This window comes from Ostrea edulis, chromosome 5 (assembly GCF_947568905.1).
Source record: "Ostrea edulis chromosome 5, xbOstEdul1.1, whole genome shotgun sequence".
NCBI classification, from domain to species: domain Eukaryota; kingdom Metazoa; phylum Mollusca; class Bivalvia; order Ostreida; family Ostreidae; genus Ostrea; species Ostrea edulis.
The window spans coordinates 6,686,888-6,707,230 of record NC_079168.1 but is presented as its reverse complement, the minus strand read 5'-3'; the positions used below and the strand labels follow the sequence as shown (position 1 = coordinate 6,707,230).

General features: G+C 35.8%; 1 protein-coding gene across 2 annotated transcripts; it reads left to right on the top strand.

Moving 5' to 3' along the window:
* Positions 1 to 2,969: 2,969 nt before the first annotated feature.
* On the top strand, positions 2,970 to 20,100 carry LOC125651589 (tubulin polyglutamylase complex subunit 2-like). Of its 2 annotated transcripts, XM_048880247.2 has the most exons (10): positions 2,970 to 3,124; positions 3,379 to 3,458; positions 4,952 to 5,039; positions 6,809 to 6,949; positions 10,616 to 10,717; positions 11,483 to 11,548; positions 13,877 to 14,040; positions 15,923 to 16,062; positions 16,966 to 17,034; positions 19,966 to 20,100. In XM_048880247.2, exons 1-10 carry the CDS (start codon positions 3,058 to 3,060, stop codon positions 20,033 to 20,035), a joined length of 987 nt encoding a protein of 328 aa, XP_048736204.1. In that variant the 5' UTR covers positions 2,970 to 3,057; the 3' UTR covers positions 20,036 to 20,100. The 2 variants fall into 2 exon arrangements, with proteins under 2 accessions (XP_048736204.1, XP_048736205.1); XM_048880248.2 differs by lacking the exon at positions 11,483 to 11,548.
* Positions 20,101 to 20,343: the final 243 nt, after the last annotated feature.

The window sequence follows — 20,343 nt, the reverse complement described above, 5'->3', positions numbered from 1 at the left end:
GGTAATCTCTCCAGATTCAGCCAGGATTTTTACCTGTGAATCTTGGACGGTCTGTTCTTCCCTAGCATTGGCAAAGGGAAGAGATGGGGGTCTTACAAGCAGCTTTTCCCCGGGCCCTGCTTTTACCCTTCCCAACATTTTGGAGGCATCATGGAAATATGTCCGCGAGGGTGATACGTCTAAAAAGATATATCCACTTTCGATTATATCCGTTTTGTCAGTCACGTGGCCGTTACAAGTCCGATCGTCTTACGTTGAAAGAACAGTTTCTCACGTGTCCCATGTTCGTTTAACCCGGTACTTATCCGTTATCCAGACGGTTATGTCCGTTAATCGACCGTTAATTGCCCGCTACACGTCCAGTAATAGTGCCGTTATCATGCGTTTTATACGCTTCATGCACCGATCGTAGGAGTCCCGAGCAGCGGCGGGAACGACTTTCACCAACGGACAGCATGATGTCATTTTTATCCGTGCGACTTCCGTTTATGGTATCCGGAAAGGTGTGACTTGAAACGTTACCTTTGTACATCTTTTGTTCTACTCAAGGAAGCAAATTCAATCCACAATAAACCACGGTGTTTTGGATAAACATGTATCCAAGCATTGTTGGGTGAATCTAAGTCCCCAGGGCTGCACATTAACACTAAGCGATATATCTATTTCAGGAATACAATCTTCCGAATCATTTTCATATCGTGCCGCCATATTGAAATATCAGGTTCGCCTAAAGGGCAGATAACTCATACAATAAAATTTACCGGGTTGAAATTAACGATGTCGTATCTACCTGGATGATCGAAACAAAAATTATTCTTATGTGAAAACATTTAAGGAATGGTATTTTCTTACGGAATTTATTTGAAAAACGAACTTTGAAAATCGTTTCAGTTGACCTTTAAAAAAAATCATGAATTTCAATTAAGACATCATTTTATAAACATGTGGTACACCAGTGCTGTAAACATTCCACAAAATCGGCGACTTATTTCGCGACATTTTTGAAATTGTTGGGAAATGTGTTTTCTAGTCTATTTTCTACCTTTTATTTGAATTTAGAATAATGAATAACATTTATCTGTATCATGAAAGATGAATATAACAAACTGATCAATCCTATAAGCAATACAAAATAGATAGTTGGTCAAACACGGACCCCTGGGCACACCAGAGGTGGTATCAGGTACCTAGGAGGAGTAAGCATCTCCTGTCGACCGGTCACACCGGTCACACCCGCCGTGAGCCCTATATCTTGATCAGGTATTACAACGGGGAAATCCCGTTTAACAAACCAAAGAGAGTATTTTATCATTTAGTTATGGCATCAATGCAATACGAAGGTTTCTTTTTAATGGTTTGACTGAAATATAACAATGGAAGATTACAATCAATGGAATATAAATCAAATATTGATTCAAACCTTTCGCATACAACTTAACACCTGTTGAAATTTTAGATAGTGCATAGAAAGCAATGGAGTTCTGTGCTTGCTTGGAAAATGTATTTCTAAAAATAGCAAAAGAACAAATTTATGAATAGATTTTTTTTTTTAAATCTACAGCATGAACTTCATCATTATCATTGACATTGGACACATGCAGTGTAACTGATCTTTTGAACATGTATATGTGACAATCTAAAATCATTTTAAGGTTTCGTTGTGCATTAATAATGATGACAAGTTTATAAACAAAATATACTTGGCTTACAGGGACATAATTACAACCTAACTACCCGTACACAAAACTGCAATTTTGTACACATTGCATTTCTAAACAGGACCAAAACAAAAAACAAAAAAAAACAACAACAAAAAACAAAAAAAAAACAACAACAAAAAACCAAAAAAAAAACCAAAAAACCAACAACAAAAAGAAGGAAAAAATACCAAACACAAAACCCCCATAAATAACATATTTAACTATTTTTGATTGATGGTTTACTGTATTTGTAATTTACAACAGATTTATGCGGGAATATCTAGTAACAATTTTAACGTTCCGGCTTCCAGAACAACCGGGATTTATTGGTGCGGCGAATATTTTTCCCGGTGATCATATACCTTTCGAAAATCTCAAATAATGAGAAGAGAAACAAATATTCTGCCCCACCCCGATATTGTATAATAGAAAAAGTTACAAACAGGGGGAAGAAATGGATATCAACAAAACCGCGGAATGCAGTTCATTTGTTGAAGTTAGAAAGCGATACATGGCTTTCAAAACATATGCTGAAATTGTGTGCATTTCACTAATTAAATTATTATCTAGTTTTCTTTTGTATAGTCACAAGCATTTAAAAAAAACAAAAACATAAGCGGCAAAATTATATCGATGAACCTTAATAGGAAAAAATTGCCTACTTCTTTTGAAGATACTTTTTTCCTATCATAAATAATAAAAAGCACTGCGCGATGTAGAATCGTTTTTTAAATTAATAGGAGAGGAGGCAAGGGATATTTACCACCCCCTCCCAATACCATTGGAGAACGCATCCCCCAGCATTGTAGTGACAAAATAAAATAAGTATCTTGCTAAAATTAATACATCCATGAATGTTAAATGTAACAACTCTAGGAACTTTAAAAAATATGCATTTTCTATTTGGAAAACAATTGAAATTAGCCTAAATTTTGTAAAATAACAAGAGCTTTGCCCCCTCGACCCCCGCCCCCGACCTCTACTGGGCTCCAAATTGGATACTTTATTTTAAAGCTAGTTAATGTCTTACAATAATATTAATGTTGTATTGTAGAAATAAAAAGGAAGTATTTGATGTTGGTGCACGTGGTTGAGACTTTCTCCTGAAGTGCACATGGACAAGAAACGTATGTAATGTTATATAAATGTTGGCACATAGAACATTCTCGACCTATTTATTTTTCACCAATTTATTTTGCATGTAATTTTCGTCGGAATCGTTATGTCAATATTCCAAAACATTTATGGTCTTTTAAGCGCTTAGGACAGTACCACGGATTAGATAGAGCTTCAAAATATGTTTTCACGGTGATTTGTAAACAATCCGATGGAAACCCAAAAAAGACTAGATCAGTAAATGGAAGATCTTGTGAAAACTAGGACCCTTTTGGATCAATTGAACGTCGGCATCATCCAATATTTGGGTATTTTGTTGTTGTTTGTTTGCTTGTTTTGTGGTAATGCAATTCTAAAGATCATTGAGCATGTTTGAGTGGCAGTTCTGTTCAATATACTGACAAAAATCTAGATATCTAAAAACAGCAATTTTTTTTCCAAAAGAATTTAACGTTTCTTTGAAGAAAAAATATCTTGAATTATTCCAGGTGCATTGTAACAAAACAATAGTTTTCTTTGTGCATGGATTGTGCATTAACATTGCTGTTGTTTGTTTTCTCAGGAAAGAAAAATGGTGCTTGTAAAATTGACTTAGACCAGAGGCCACCTGCAGATAGACATGCTGTTCTTATGTGGGAACAGGTTTGAATTTTACCAGTCTTCTACATACATCTAATTTTGTTGAATGCACTAATTCTGAAAAATATGTGTTATTTCCTATATCTGCTAATTATGATGAATTCTGCTTGGTTGTAATAACCTATGGAGGACACAAGATAACCAAGCTGAGGACACAGTCATAAAATATTTAAATTCCGCCTGAGATTGAATGTCAGGAAATATTTGTTTGTGCACAGATCCCTTGACATCTGGAATAGCCTACCAATATCAGTTAAACAGCAAACACAGTTTGAGGCAAGACTTGATAAACAAACTTGATATTAAACACTGGAAAAACCAGCCACTATATTATAATTACAGTGAAAAAATTCAGATAACCCAAACCGGACATGACCACGAATTAAGTTCAGACCATTGCCTAGAGCTGACAGTAGAGGATTCAAAAGAATCCTAGAGTCAGAAGAGGAACTATGAGACTATGTGGTAACGAATAAATTTGAGAGTTGATTCTTGCATGCCAGACTTTTTGATGATTTTGCTACTCCCAAAACAGTGAAATGTGACTTTCAAGTGGTGTGAAAAAATGTTGGCGGGCAAATCCTTTGTGCTTCCAAAATTTCTGCATCAAGTGTGAATTATCTAGTATGGACTTTATGTCAGTCCTGTATTGCAGCAGAACTAAGTCTGACATAGATTACTTGTTAGCCATTTTGGTTGTTAATCATATTTTAAACAGAATAATGCATTGTTTAGGTAATGATTTGAGATAGTGTGAAATCTAATTGTCATGGCCTGGTGAATTTAATACATGTTACATGTATGTACTGGTTTAGATTAATAATTAAAGCAAGGGGCAAATTATTTCTCTTTTTGTAAGCTAGTGTTCCTTCATTACATAAAAAATCAAATCTCATCTTTACCTTACTGTTTGTATTACATTTAATTTTAAGCATTTTGATGTTAGCTAGTTTTATGTGTCACAGAGATCTGATGGCAGTTAATTAAGGGGTTATTTTATGGATATGTACATGTCTAATATGTTTTATGGGGTGACCGTTGAGATGAGCGAAGACCATTAACATCTTGCAACACAACTTTAGACATTTAATCTGCCGATTCATTTAACATGGGAAATATAACGCAGTCGATATGCACAATGCATTGTGACATCATGTCAGCTGCAATTTTTCTTTCTTTCAAAACAAGCACATTATCAAAAACAACAAACATATGAAGGTATGAGAGAGCTTGTCTGGAATTTAAAAACGGTTGTGGTACTTTTCTAACTATTTTTTTTTTTTTTATCTCTGGGGTTGTCAATGAAGTATACCGCACTGACAGAGACATTTTTCCAGAGCACTATGGGTAATCCTCATCATTTTTCAGCTGATGAAGAGAAGATCAAGCAACATCACTTCGCAACATGACCTTCGCTCACTATCATATTTGCAGAGAAATACCTATTTCCTGCCAGATGATCTGAAGAATGATATATTTGTCTATTATATTTGCAGAGAAACACCTGTTTTTTGCCAGAAGATCTGAAGAATTTTTACCTGACGACGGATGGTTATAAACTGACATGGTGTATTAAAATGGACAGTAAGATTGAAATGATTTTCAAAATTATAGAAAATGATTAAATCCAACAATTTGGTATTAAGATTTCGAATACATATACACTGCAGTCTGGAGGTACAGATTTTCTTACTACTATCCCTTAAATTGTGAATACTTTCTACTGCTAATTACAAAATCCTTGGGCCTCTCTGACAAGCCTGGAAAATCACCTAGAAAGTATTATTATCACCATGCACATATAAGAAATTTCTACAAGATTGATAGTCATTGTGTTAATCACTTAATGGTAATGATTAAAATATTTTTATACAGTATATAAAGCCAGTACTCGTGCGATCCGTTCTCTGTTCATTTCCACCTGATTTTATTAGAAATTGGGCTTTTGTGTGTGCGTGTTCTTTATGCTGAGAGCAAACCAACATCCGGTTTAATCTACAAAATATTTTTCTCCTAGAGCATGTTGGACTAGACAAGTTTTTCTGTATGAGTATTGTAATAGACAGGTTTTACTGTATATAAGTGTTGAAATAGACAGGTTTTACTGTATTTGAGTGTTGTAATAGACATGTTTTACTGTATATGAGTGTTGAAAATAGACAGGTTTTACTATATATGAGTGTTGTAATAGACAGGTTTTACTGTATATGAATGTTGTAATAGACAGGTTTGACTGTATATGAGTGTTGTAATAGACAGGTTTGACTGTATATGAGTGTTGTAATAGACAGGTTTTACTGTATATGAGTGTTGTAATAGACAGGTTTGACTGTATATGAGTGTTGTAATAGACAGGTTTTACTGTGTATGAGTGTTGTAATAGACGGGTTTGACTGTATATGAGTGTTGTAATAGACAGGTTTTACTACATATAAGTGTTGTAATAGATAGGTTTTACTGTGTATGAGTGTTGTAATAGACATGTTTGACTGTATATGAGTGTTGTAATAGACAGGTTTTACTACATATGAGTGTTGTAATAGATAGGTTTTACTGTGTATGAGTGTTGTAATAGACATGTTTGACTGTATATGAGTGTTGTAATAGACAGGTTTTACTGTATATGAGTGTTGTAATAGACAGGTTTTACTGTATATGAGTGTTGTAATTGACAGGTTTTACTGTATATGAGTGTTGTAATAGACAGGTTTGACTGTATATGAGTGTTGAAATAGACAGGTTTTACTGTATATGAATGTTATAATAGACAGGTTTGACTGTATATGAATGTTGTAATAGACAGGTTTTACTGTATATGAGTGTTGGATTAGACAGGTTTTTCTGTATATGAGTGTTGGATTAGACAGGTTTTACTGTATATGAATGTTGTAATAGACAGGTTTGACTGTATATGAGTGTTGGATTAGACAGGTTTTTCTGTATATGAGTGTTGGATTAGACAGGTTTTTCTGTATATGAGTGTTGGAGTAAACAGGTTTTTCTGTATGCGAGTGTCGTACTAGACAGGTATAATTGTGCATAATTTTTGTATTCTCTTTGTATCTGACAAAAATTAATTGTAGAAAGGACTATTGATAATTTTCTATGGTTATTTTTCAATTTTCACAAAAAAGGATGTTTTCCCAATTGTATATCTACCTCCTAACTAAGTGGAACAATTTCTCAAATTTACCTTCTTATTAACATCATGTTTTTAACATGGGAGAAAATTGTATTGAAACAAACTATATTCTCTCAATTTTAAGTAGATCTAGCAGCAGTCATATCTGAGTACTGTTAAGTGTTACTGTGCTGTGACAATGCATGTAGTAATAACTGTGATCTTTCTGTAGATGGCCCTATTCCCCTCGGAAAGCTCCACATCAATAGACTGGCTCAGTTAACACGCGTGGGAGGGAGCATTGCACCAAGTCATGTAAACCCTACCCTGGCAGATCTAGACGGGGACTCGGACACAGAGGACCAGGCTTCGGGTGAGTGAGATGGAGGACAGCCAATCAGTGAAGACGTTACATGTATATTACAACTTACACGTAAAAGTCAGGAAGCATGTCAAAATTAACACAGTCTAAGCTGCTTAAGCTTGTGCCCTGAGGATCTTAACAAGCAGGGTTTGTTTTTAAGTCTTGATATCAGTGGGATGGGTCTTTCCAATATGGGGAAAATAGCAAGATTTGCTTGAAATTGGGAAAACATTTCATACAAAGAAGTAGGGAAAAAACCAAACTATTACATTAAGATGTAATTAGAGTCCTTCTGACTTTCAATTTGGTCAAAGCTTACCATATTTTGATAAACAGAGACCAAAGAAATTAGGTTTACTTAACAATTTTTAGACAAAAATTATCTGTTGGCCTGAGGAGATTTATGAACAATAAGGCTACCTGCTTGGATCTGTTTTCATTTCATTGTTAGGGAATTTTAAAGCAAAAATTTGGGAAAAAACATCATTTTTAGCTCACCTGAGCTGAAAGCTCAAGTGAGCTATTCTGATCACCTTTTATCTGTCGTCTGTCTGTCCGTCTGTGTGTCTGTAAACTTTTCACATTTTGATCTTCTCCAGAACCACTGGGCCAATTTCAATCAAACTTGGTGCAAATCATCCTTGGGTAAAGGGGATGCAAGTCTATTCAAAAGAATGATCATGCCCCCTTCAAAGGGAAGATAATCATGGAAATGCAAAAGTAGGGTGGGTCATTTAAAAATCCTCTTCTCAAGAACCACTGTGCCAGAAAAGTTCAAGTTTACTACATGAAAGCTTCCTGATAGAGTGCAGATTCAAGTTTCTTAAAATCATAGCCCCCAGGGTAGGATGGGGCCACAATAAGGGATCAAAGTTTTACATACAAATATATAGGGAAAATCTTTAAAAATCTTCTTCTCAAGAACCACTTTACATGATAGCACATAATGCAAATTTACATTTGTTAAAACATGGTCCTGGGGGGGGGGGGGGGGGGGGGGGGGGGCACAATAGGGAATCAAAGTTTTACATACAAATATATAGAGAAAATCCTCTCAAGAACTACTTAGCTAGGAAAGTTCAAATTTACATGGCAGCTCTCTGACAATGTGCAGATTTAAATTTGTTAAAATCATGGCCTCCAGGCGTAACTGGGGCCACAATAGGAGATCAAAGTTTTACATGCTAATATATAGGGAAAATCTTTTTAAAAATTCTTTTCAAATATCACAGGGTCAGAAAAGTGGAAATTTACATGAAGGCTTCCTAACATAGAGTAGATCCAAGTTTGTGGAATTCATATTTCCCAGGGTTAGGGTAGGACCACAATAGGGGGTCAAAGTGTTTTAAGCTGATATATAGGGAAAACTTTAAAAATATCTCTTCATTTAAGCTAGGGCATTCGTATTTTGTATGTATATTTCTTATGGCAAGACAGTTAACTTCATATCATGAGTTTTGGCCTTGTGTTCTTTAACTCGGATTTTGACCTTCTTTTAAGATAACATAACGTATTGATTATATCCGGAGCTATTTTAGGTGGGGCTATCATTTTTTGTATAGAGTCTATAGATTCCTTATGGCAAGACCTTATTTTGTTAAGTTTGACCTTTTGACCTACTTTTAAAAAAATCTTACTTATTCAATATCTCCTGAACTATTTGAGGTAGCTCACTACACTAAAGCTTATACTTTCTATGACTCTATGTCACAAGATGGAGATTTAGATATTTTGTTTAATTATTTGTATTGATCGATTTGTTTGTACATTTGTATATCATCATAGCTCAGTGGTTAAAGCATTGGGCTGGCGAACCGCAGATCTTGGGTTCTATTCTGCCAGAGTCTTCTTCATATGTGTTTGAAATAATTTTTGTTTTTGTTTTTGAAAATCATGTTTTTATCAAATTTTGCATATTTTCTGCCTTTTTATAGCACATATACTTATCATATACATGTATCATCATATCTTTTATGATTAAATCAATTCGTACCGATTTGAGAAACTATTTCTAGGTATAGTGAGCCACCTTAATTCGATAGATCTTTCATATTTTGTATATAAATTCCTTATAGCAAAGTCTTTTGTATCATACCATGATCTATGACATTATTGTGACCTTGGTCTTATCCGGCCAAGGTGACTCAGGTGAGCGATGTAGCCCATGGGCCTCTTGTTAGCATTGGGAATGGGACCATATTTCGGCCCCCTACAGACCCTAAAAAACTGACATGCACTATTGACAGTGTAGACAGGAAGTGGGTTCACTGTATGTGTACATGTACTTATTTCAGCAGGATTGAAATTTTAGCTGCTTTAGTGGTAAAGCAAGAACACTAATTTATAAATGTGCTAAAATATGAAATTTTCTTTTTATCCATTATCATATACAGAAAAAGTGCTAATCATGATTACACCAAAGTGTGCATAAAATTTTGAATATTTAAGTACATTTTTATATACTAGTAACCAGTTCTTCAATTCAAAACATCTTATTTTAATGCAACAAGATTTCCATAAGACCATTTACAGTGTGCGAAATTAACCATGGACCGATAGACAATGTCTATAGAAAATCGAATCGGTCTTTAACGATCGAAATAGCTATAGACCGACTTGTCTATAGGAATTCTGAGTAAAAAACTGGTTCCCTGCCACTTATTTAATATATATGAGAAGCAGGACCAGTTTATAGATATTACGCTAAACGAAACGTAGTAGAAGTGACTCAGATGGACAAACACCACCAAATGTTTTCCCATAGACTTCCATACAAATTCCAATCACTGTCAATTATTTATTAAGCCAATTTTCAAAAAATCAGTCACCATTCAGCAAAGTTCATCATCTCCCCTTCAAAATTCCACCAAAAAATATATGGCTTGCCGTTGCGTTTTTCCTTCAAATTTTGGCCTGTTTACAACTAGTGTAGATCCGCACTGAATGAAATTGTCCATCCAAATATCACCTCTCCACTCAGATCTTCCCTTATAACTTCTGTATCTTTCTACATATTCTGTTATGTCACCTGTCATTTTTATCACTTATATTTCACTATTAAATTCCATCACAAAGATTTTCTGTTAATGACCAATCAGATCTCCTGTCAACTTTTCTTCTCCGCACAACTTTGGGTGTCCACAATGGCGGCGCCCTGTAGCTAGGCAATTCTGGTGTTTTTCCAGATGAGGAATCAGACTGAAACTGAGCTGGAACAAAATGAAAAATAAAACGGAATTCTAATTGAAAAGCTTATGCATAAAATTGAAAAAGAATATAATTAAACTACAGTATCATGAATGAATTACCAAAATCAAATTGTGTCTATTATTTATTTTTTAATAACAATGAATATTGCATGTTAAATTTTGGTCTATAGGAATTTGTTGTGGTCTATAGGAAATGAAATGACTATGGACCAAAAGTCTATAGGACTTTAAAGTTAGTTTCGCACACTGCATTTATAATGAAACTCACAGGCAGGGAACATGGTGATACAGAATGTATATATACATATAGTATATTAATCCTCTTTAGGTATCAAGAAGTGGAAAATCAGTTGGGGGGATACATATAGCAAATTCCATTTACATTTGATATAATACAGTTTTAGTTTCCTATGTGTTGGCTGCTTGGAATATTTTATAAGAACAGACATTATTGTGCTCTGTTTAGGTTTGGAGAGGCCAACTTTCGACAATAGATGTAAGGTGTTTGAGTTGGACCCCTGTGATGGCTATGGCAGAGTTTGCCTTGTGTTTAAAGAAAGCAAGACAGGTAACTCCGCTCAAACAACAATCCTTCTACACACTATCTCATTTATCTCCCTTTTTATGTACGTCCATTACACTTTTCAGAAAAAACTGCGTTATGACATCAATGTTATTTGTAATGAATATAAGATTAACGTTTGTCTAATGCATGTTACCACATCACTCAACAGATTTAGTAATGTATTGAAATTTTAAAATTATGGTAATATATACTGCCATGTTGGTTTTTGGTACAGTGAACATATATATATCTAAAGAGGAATAAAAATTGGCCAATTTTTATTTAAATGGAAGTATGTCATTAATGCATAAATAAAAATCAACAATATATTATTTATCCCTCTGAAAATTATTACCTATCTTAGGTGGTTAGCACTGAGATTTTAAGGATAAAGCTGCCAATCTATAAATCAAGTGTGCTATGATGACTCCGTCCAACACATTTTTTTTGTTGTTGATAGTTTTCAACTAAAATTGCAATTATTTGATATATAAGGTAAATTCTATACACATATCTTTTTCTTTCTATCCGATGCAATTTTCTCAGGTACGTGTACATCCTTCATTTGTTGGGTATGTGTAAACATGTGTATTTATATTTTGTGAATCAATGTAACAATGTCAAGAAATATTCAATGTTCATCTTCCAAAAGCAAAGATGGTCCTTTTTATATGCATTAACCAGAATTCCCAATTAATATTACTCAGCATATTGATTGTTTTTTGCTTTCACCTTTAACATTTTAATAACTGGCTTGTGATTTCCCAGGAATGTCCTATTTCGATGCCAATGAATTATTTGATGGCAAATACACATCCGAACTTGTGCGATTTGGTATGATTTTATCCTCTAATTAGTTACTACGATCCCCTGGCTTTTTTTGGCATGGTAACGTCCTGGTCACGCCTCCTTTGGGTCATGTGATATTGTGTGATGTGAGCTTGTCTATATCTCCAGATCTTTGTGTGACTGGTGACAGTTTATCTGGCAGAAATGGCCAATTTTCCTTATGTACCCAGATTCTGAGGTCAAAGAAATTTCCAATTTTCACCCAGTATTCAAAATTAGATTGTATCTGACATTATGAAAGTGTTCTTACTTACATATACTTCAATTTTTAATAAATGAAATTAAAACATAAGGATAAAAAAATGAAAGTAACCTAGCTACTACAGGGGCGGATCCAGGGATTTTTTTTTAAGGGGGGTGTCCTACCATTAATTTTAGCTTTTGAAGGGGAGGGGGCGTTCTACACTAAAAAGGTGCTTTTTTTTTTTTACCTTCTTTTAAACTTTCTGATGAATGGGGGGGGGGGGGTGTCCAACCCCCAGACCCTTCCTCCCCCCTCTGCATGGATCTGCCACTGCAGTATGAAATTAGATAAAACTGATATGAAGGTTCATTATGAATATATGCAGACAAATATCATTTTCAATCTGGAGTTCATGGGTGTACTTTGATATTGGACATTTACTTGACCTTTTGACCTTTGTGGATTATTGGCACCATTTTTATCCCCTTGTATTGTCACACAAACACCATCAATTATATTATGCACCTTTGAAATTTGTATTCTTATAAATATGAAAATCTTACAATGACTGTGGGGTCAGAGGTGAACTCCATTGTGCAGTACCTCAGTGTGTGGAATTCAGAAATAAATTTCGTCTTTTGAAGTTCACTTAGGCATGAACTGCGACGTTTTACGCCAGCAGGCTTCATGAAGTGTGTTAGCGCTCCGTGAAGAGTATGTTTGTGTGAAGTGTCGCAGGTCATATCCTCATGTATTTTCAAAAATAGAATTTTTTTTATTTACATTTTACACTTTCATTTCTGTTGAAATATTCCCAGCCGTTGAAATAGTCGTTTTTATATTTATCATGATTCATAGGCACTTTGTTCACATTCTTGATTAAATGGCTATCATTTCAATTGGTAAAGATATTGAAGGCCAAAACACTGGAAATGTAAATATTAGGATATGAAATTACACATGTATACAAGTACAAGTACGTTTTATTCATTAGCTGTGTCCTCTTCTTGCAAAACAAATTCTCATAATGGAAAATGTGAACATGTACAGTTAGTAGGAAATGAACATAATTATTCAGAATTGCAGTATTTGTAGACAGTTCCACCACTCTTTCCGACAGTATAGTAGTTTGTAATATGTTCTGTTATTGTGTATCAATGTAAATCCTATCCCCTATAGCTCACAGTGTATTACTAGTCATAGAGCCTAGCAGTGTGCCCTTACAGATAGGGGATGATGAAGGATTTGCTATTAATTTAACATGTTTAAATAAGCTTCACAAATGAAATTGATATTATTTTCTGTGTTCTGATGAGTAAGATAATTTGATGTCTGAAGATATTTACAGCAACATATATACAGCAACATGTATCATTACTGAATTGTTCATATCAATGAACTCTACATTTTAATTGTCAGAGAGTGTATTGAAATAAAAATGGACACTTACACTCAGGTATGTGACATGAATATTACACAAACGTCATCGATTCAGTTATGGGGGGGGGGGGGGGGGGGGGGGGGCTTTTGAGTTGAACAAATTTCTCAAGGTGCAAGGGAGATTGTCCTGAGGACTATAGCTCTGTAGATTATCTGAAGCCTTCTAGACATTCCAAGTTTTATGATACAGAATTAACTTTTAGGATATTGCATGTAAAACACATAAACTTAATTCACTTCTATAAAATGCTCAAGTTCATAAACAGTCTATTTAAAAGCTATGTATTGATTAGATATCATTATAGAAATAAATGTATGTGTTTTATCATCAATTTATATATGTTATCTATTTTATGCAAATTATACAATTTAATTCAGATTTGATTAAAAAGTAATCAGGATAATTTCTTATTCATTTATTTAATCGTCGAATCAGAAAGTTAAAACCTCATTTTAGAATGTATTATCTTTGATCATGAGAAATCGTAAAATGAATTTAGAAAGTAAGCAAATATACTGTTTAATCCAGCATATGTAGCTTTAAAGCTAAATATAAATGCCAGTTCACAGGCAGCAATTTTTGTAATTTTCTGAAGATGTATAGTGCTGAGTTTTTGGAGACGACTCTAAAACAAAATAGACATTGCTGAGATTAAAATTCATCATTTTTCTGGGGAAATCCGTAACAGGTGGAAATGACCCCAAAGTGGAGATTTGGTTTCTGGACCGAGCCCTGAGGTGGCACTTCCTGACAGACTCGTTCATTGCGTATTACAGACTGTTACTAATGCACCTCGGACTTCCTCAATGGCAGTATTCTCTCACTGACACAGGGCTCTGTCAACAAGCTCAGGTAGGTTAAACTCACTGAGATAGGGCTCTGTCAACAAGCTCAGGTAAGTTCACAGACTCAAGGCTCTATATCAACTCACTGACACAGGCTAGGGCTCTGTCAACAAGCTCAGGTAGGTTAAACTCACTGAGATAGGGCTCTGTCAACAAGCTCAGGAAAGTCAAACTCACTGAGATAGGGCTCTGTCATGAAGCTCAGATAAGATAAACTCACTGACACAGGGTTCAGGGCTCTGTCAACAAGCTTATGTAAGTTAAACTCACTGAGATAGGGCTCTGTCAACAAGCTCAGGTAGGTTAAACTCACTGAGATAGGGCTCTGTCAACAAGCTCAAGTAAGTTAACAAACACACTGAGATAGGGCTCTGTTGACAAGCTCAGGTAAATAGATAAACTCACTGACACAGGGCTCAGTCAACAAACTGAATGGTAGCATCAAACTCAGTCACTCACTGATACCATCAAACTCAGTCACTCAATGGGACCATCAAACTCAGTCACTCACTGATACCATCAAACTCAGTCACTGGTACCATCAAACTCAGTTACTCTCTGGTAACATCAAACTCAGATACTCACTGGTAACATCAAACTCAGTCATTCACTGATACCATCAAACTCAGTCATTCACTGGTACCATAAAACTTAGTCACTCACTGATACCATCAAACTCAGTCACTCACTGATACCATCAAACTCAGTCACTCACCGATACCATCAAACTCAGTCACTCACTAGTACCATCAAACTCAGTCATTTACTGGTATGGTCAAACTCAGTCACTCAATGATACCATCAAACTCAGTCTTTCACTGGTACCATCAAACTCAGTCATTCACTGGTACCATCAAACTCAGTCACTCACTGATACCATCAAACTCAGTCTTTCACTGGTACCATCAAACTCAGTCATTCACTGGTACCATCAAACTCAGTCACTGATACCATCAAACTCAGTCACTCACTGGTAACATTAAACACAGATACTCACTGGTACAATCAAACTCAGTCACTGATACCATTAAACTCAGTCATTCACTGGTACCATCAAACATGTGTACTCACTGGTACTATCAAACTTAGTCATTCACTGGTACCATCAAACTCAGTCACTAATACCATCAAACTCAGTCATTCACTGGTACCATCAAACATGTGTACTCACTGGTACTATCAAACTTAGTCATTCACTGGTACCATCAAACTCAGTCACTGATACCATCAAACTCAGTCATTCACTGGTACCATCAAACATGTGTACTCACTGGTACTATCAAACTTAGTCATTCACTGGTACCATCAAACTCAGTCACTGATACCATCAAACTCAGTCATTCACTGGTACCATCAAACATGTGTACTCACTGGTACTATCAAACTTAGTCTTTCACTGGTACCATCAAACTCAGTCACTCACTGGTACCATCAAACTCAGTCACTCATTGGTACCATCAAACTCAGTCATTCACTGGTACCTTCAAACTCAGTCACTCAATGATACCATCAAACTCAGTCATTTATTGGTATGGTCAAACTCAGTCATTCACTGGTACCATCAAACTCAGTCACTCAATGATACCATCAAACTCAGTCATTTACTGGTATGGTCAAACTCAGTCACTCACTGGTACCATCAAACTCAGTCATTCACTGGTACCATCAAACTCAGTCACTCACTAATACCATCAAACTCAGTCATTCACTGGTACGGTCAAGCTCAACTGATTTGATTTCATACTCACATTATATTCTTTACATAAATATCTGTAAAAGTTGTTTGTTTTATCACTATATGATATGAGTATGATTCTTTTTAATTTCACACCAACTTCCACATGTAATTCCCCTACAGGCAACCTTTTCATTTCCATTTTATTTCGTAGCAATGGTTCAACATGTATGCCCCATCTCGACTGGAGCTAGATCGGGAATCTGTATGCGAGACTCATTCTTCATCCGCTGTGTCCAAGTCTGGCAGTGTTCTCGATATTAGCAAGGTCTTCAAAGGAAAATCAGACAAAAAGTGAGTTCTGGCAGTTCTATGAAAAAATCTAGAATTGTATAAAGTACCACGAATAGGAAAATTATGCATGTAGATTAAGTACACTACTAAAAACTTTGGGTGTAAATATCCTTCCTTATAAAACTAGCCCATTTCTTAGTCAAATATATCGGCAGCACAAAAAATACCCATTGTTAAGGTATATCTAATGATTTGTATACTTAACAATAAATTATACCTACAGATTGACGTAAGTAGAAGAATTATTAAGATGAATAGCAAATTTAGGTGTCAGTTTCTGATGAGTGTCTTCTGTCACAGACATGATTCAATCTCAGGATACACACACCATTTTTATTACTCGTAATAACTCTTAATATCATTCTCCTGTCAAACACACCGACAGTTCCTCATTTATTACGAATAGTAAATCCACTGATATATCAATCATTCCGGATATTTGTTGTCTTCATGAGTGTATTCAGTGTAAACATGCTTCCGGTTTGGTTGAATGTAAAGGATACACATTTTTTTCGAATCTTCAGTACATAAAAATATCGGTAAAATATCTCACTAGTACTTGTTACTTCCTGCCTTTATATTTGTGACTTTTGGAATATAAACAATAGACCATCTTAATACACATCAAGATATGCATGAAGATAAAGAAATCTCCACACTTCTTGTTTCAAATTAATCCTGCTGTGACTGACTGAAAGGCCTTACTCAGACCTACTAGTACCGGTAGATTCGAATTGACATACACAGTATGAGTCCTTTTTAGATATTATTTGAATGTTAGTTCTAGTGCCCTAATAACTTTGACCCTGCACATGACCTTCATGATAAAAATACACTTGTATCTCTATTAGAAGACCGGCCCTATGTATCAAAAAATGTTTATAATCTCTTCTTTTTAACCAGAAAGCCAGCTGCTTCCTCTCAGCCTAACGCAGCCAATGCCAAGAAGAAACCTATCATCACATCAGCCAAGTGAGTGAGCACTTCATTGTACTGCTTGTCCCATCTACATGTGGAAAACCGACTTCTCTGAATAGTGTATTAGGCAAGCTATTAACAAAGTCATAGAATATTTCTAAAACCACCACTAGGACTATGAAATTGAGATAAGATCGACTTTGATATTAGGATTCTCACAATAATGTTAGTGGTCAAATTGGTTTGTATGTGACTTCAATCGGTAGCTGTCACGCAGGGATTCGGATAAGAATAGGTCCTCAGTACCCCTTGCTTGTCGTAATAGGTGAATAAATGGGGCAGCTCTTTGGATGAGACTGCAAAAATTGAGGTCCCGTGTCACAGCAGGTGTGGTGCGATAAAGATTCCTCCCTGCTCAATGGCCAAAAATGCCGAGCATAGGCCTAAATTTTGAAGCCCTTCACCGGCATAAATTTTGAAGCCCTTCACCGGCAGTGGTGACGTCTCTATAAGAGTGAAATATTCTCAAGAGGGAGATTAGATAATATACAATCAATCAATCAATCATTTGGTTGCTCAGAGGATAGAGAGAGAATCTGTGTAGTGTTGTAATGGTCCAGGTTCTCATCTTGATCTGGAACTTTACATTTTCCTCCTTGTTATAGAATATTTTCATCCTTAAAAATAGATTGAGATCAAAGTTAAGCTCATTTCCAAAGCTAGCCTATCTGTGTGTGACTAAGCTAGCCTATCAGTGTGTGACATAGCTAGCCTAAGTATGTCTGAGATAGTTAGTCTGATTGCCTCTGACATAGCTAGTCTATCTGTGTGTAACATAGCTAGTCTATCTGTGTGACATAGCTAGTCTATCTGTGTGTAACATAGCTAGTCTATCTGTGTATAACATAACTAGTCTATCTGTGTGTAACATAACTAGTCTATCTGTGTGTAACATAACTAGTCTATCTGTGTGACATAACTAGTGTATCTGTGTGTAACATAGCTAGTCTATCTGTGTGTAACATAGCTAGTCTATCTGTGTGTGACATAGCTAGTCTATCTGTGTGTGACATAGCTAGCCTATGTGTGTGTGACAAAGCTAGCATAAGTTTGTCTGAGATAGTTAGTTTAATTGCCTCTGACATAGCTAGCCTATCAGTGTGTGACATAACTAGCCTATCTGTGTGTGGCATAGCTAGCCTATATATGTGTGACATAGCTAGTCTATCTGTGTGTGACATAGCTAGCCTACACGTGTGTAACATAGCTAGTCTAGCTGTGTATGGCATAGCTAGCCTATCTGTGTGTGACATAGCTAGCCTATATGTGTGTGACATAGCTAGCCTATCTGTGTGTAACATAGCTAGCCTATCTGTGTGTGATATAGCTAGCCTATATGTATGTGACATAGCTAGTCTATCTGTGTGTAACATAGCTAGCCTATCTGTGTGTGACATAGTTAGCCTATGTATGTCTGAGATAGTTAGTCTGATTGCCTCTGACATAGCTAGCCTATCTGTGTGTGACATAACTAGCATATCTGTGTGTGACATAGCTAGCCTATATGTGTGTAACATAGCTAGCCTATCTGTGTGTGATATAGCTATTATACATGTGTGTAACATAGCTAGCCTATCTGTGAATGACATAGCTATCGTATATGTGTGTGACATAGCTAGCCTATTTGTGTGTGACATAGCTAGCCTATCTGTGTGTAACATAGCTAGCCTATCTGTGAATGACATAGCTATCATATATGTGTGTAACATAGCTAGCCTATATGTGAATGACATAGCTATCATATATGTGTGTGACATAGCTAGCCTATCTGTGTGTGACATAGCTAGCCTAAGTATGTCTGAGATAGTTAGTCTGATTGCCTCTGACATAGCTAGTCTAGCTGTGTGTGACATAGCTAGCCTATCTGGGTGTGACATCGCTAGTCTAGCTGTATGTGACATAGCTAGCCTATATGTTTGTGACATAGCTAGTTTAAGTATGTCTGAGATAGTTAGTCTGATTGCCTCTGACATAGCTAGCCTGTCTGTGTGTGACATAGCTAGCCTATATGTGTGTGACATAGCTAGCCTATCTGTGTGTGACATAGCTAGCCTATGTGTGTGTGATATAGCTATCAAATATGTGTGTAACATAGCTAGCCTATCTGTGAATGACATAGCTATCATATATGTGTGTAACATAGCTAGCCTATCTGTGTGTGACATAGCTAGCCTATATGTGTGTGACATAGCTAATCTATATGTGTGTGACACAGCTAGCCTATCTGTGTGTGACAAAGCTAGCCTATCTGTTTGTAACAAAGCTAGCCCATATGTGTGTGACAAAGCAAGCCTATCTGTGTGTAACATAACTAGCCTGTCTGTGTGTGATATAGCTAGTCTAGCTGTGATTGACAGCAAATATATCTGTGTGTAACAAAGCTAGCCTATCTGTGTGTGGCATAGCTAGTCTAGCTGTGTGTGGCATAGCTAGCCTATTTGTGTGTGACATAACTAGCCTATCTGTGTGTGACAAAGCTAGTCTATCTGTGACATAGCTAGCCTGATTCTGTTATATCTGATATAACAAGCCTAACTGTGTATGACATAGCTAACTTGACTGTGTTTAAGGCCATCATTAAAAATATTTTTGTTTGATGTACTCTGACCCACATTTTTCAAGGTGGGTCGGTAGGTAGGTGTTTTTGTTTGTTTGTTTTTTAATGTCATGAAATTTTTTAATATTTAGTTTTAAAGTAAGGAGAATTTTCTATTTTTCAAGGGAACCAAAAAAGAAAAAAAGAAGTGAAATTTAAAATTGCTGAAAAAAATGATCGGGTAGGAGCAAATTTGACGGGTCGGTCGGAGTACATCAAACAAATCAATTTTTATTTTTGGCCTAACATAGCTAACCTGCGTTTGACGTCCTGAACTATTTTGGTATATTCTGTACTTTCAGTACTTTGATTATATTCTGTACTTTCAGGTCTCAGCAAGTGTCCAATACGAGAATGTCTGCTTCTTCATCTCAGATCTCCAGTAAAAGTTCCAAATGAACGTTGTTATGAAATGTCACTGTCGCCTTATTTATTGATTTATAATAAATCATTTTATGTTTTGATTTTGTTGTTGTTGATGATGATGATGATGGGCATGAAAACTTAGATGAAAGGTGAAATTTTAGATGCAGATTCCATCATGAGACATAACACAAATTTAAATCATAACTGTAAACACTATACACCAAACTTATAGGTGGATAGAAATTGGCGGTCCTTACCAGATGTGTACCTAATAAAAGGTTCTGTCACAAGTAAGTAATGCTATTAAGCATGATAGATTATTAGAATACGCGGTGCTTCAT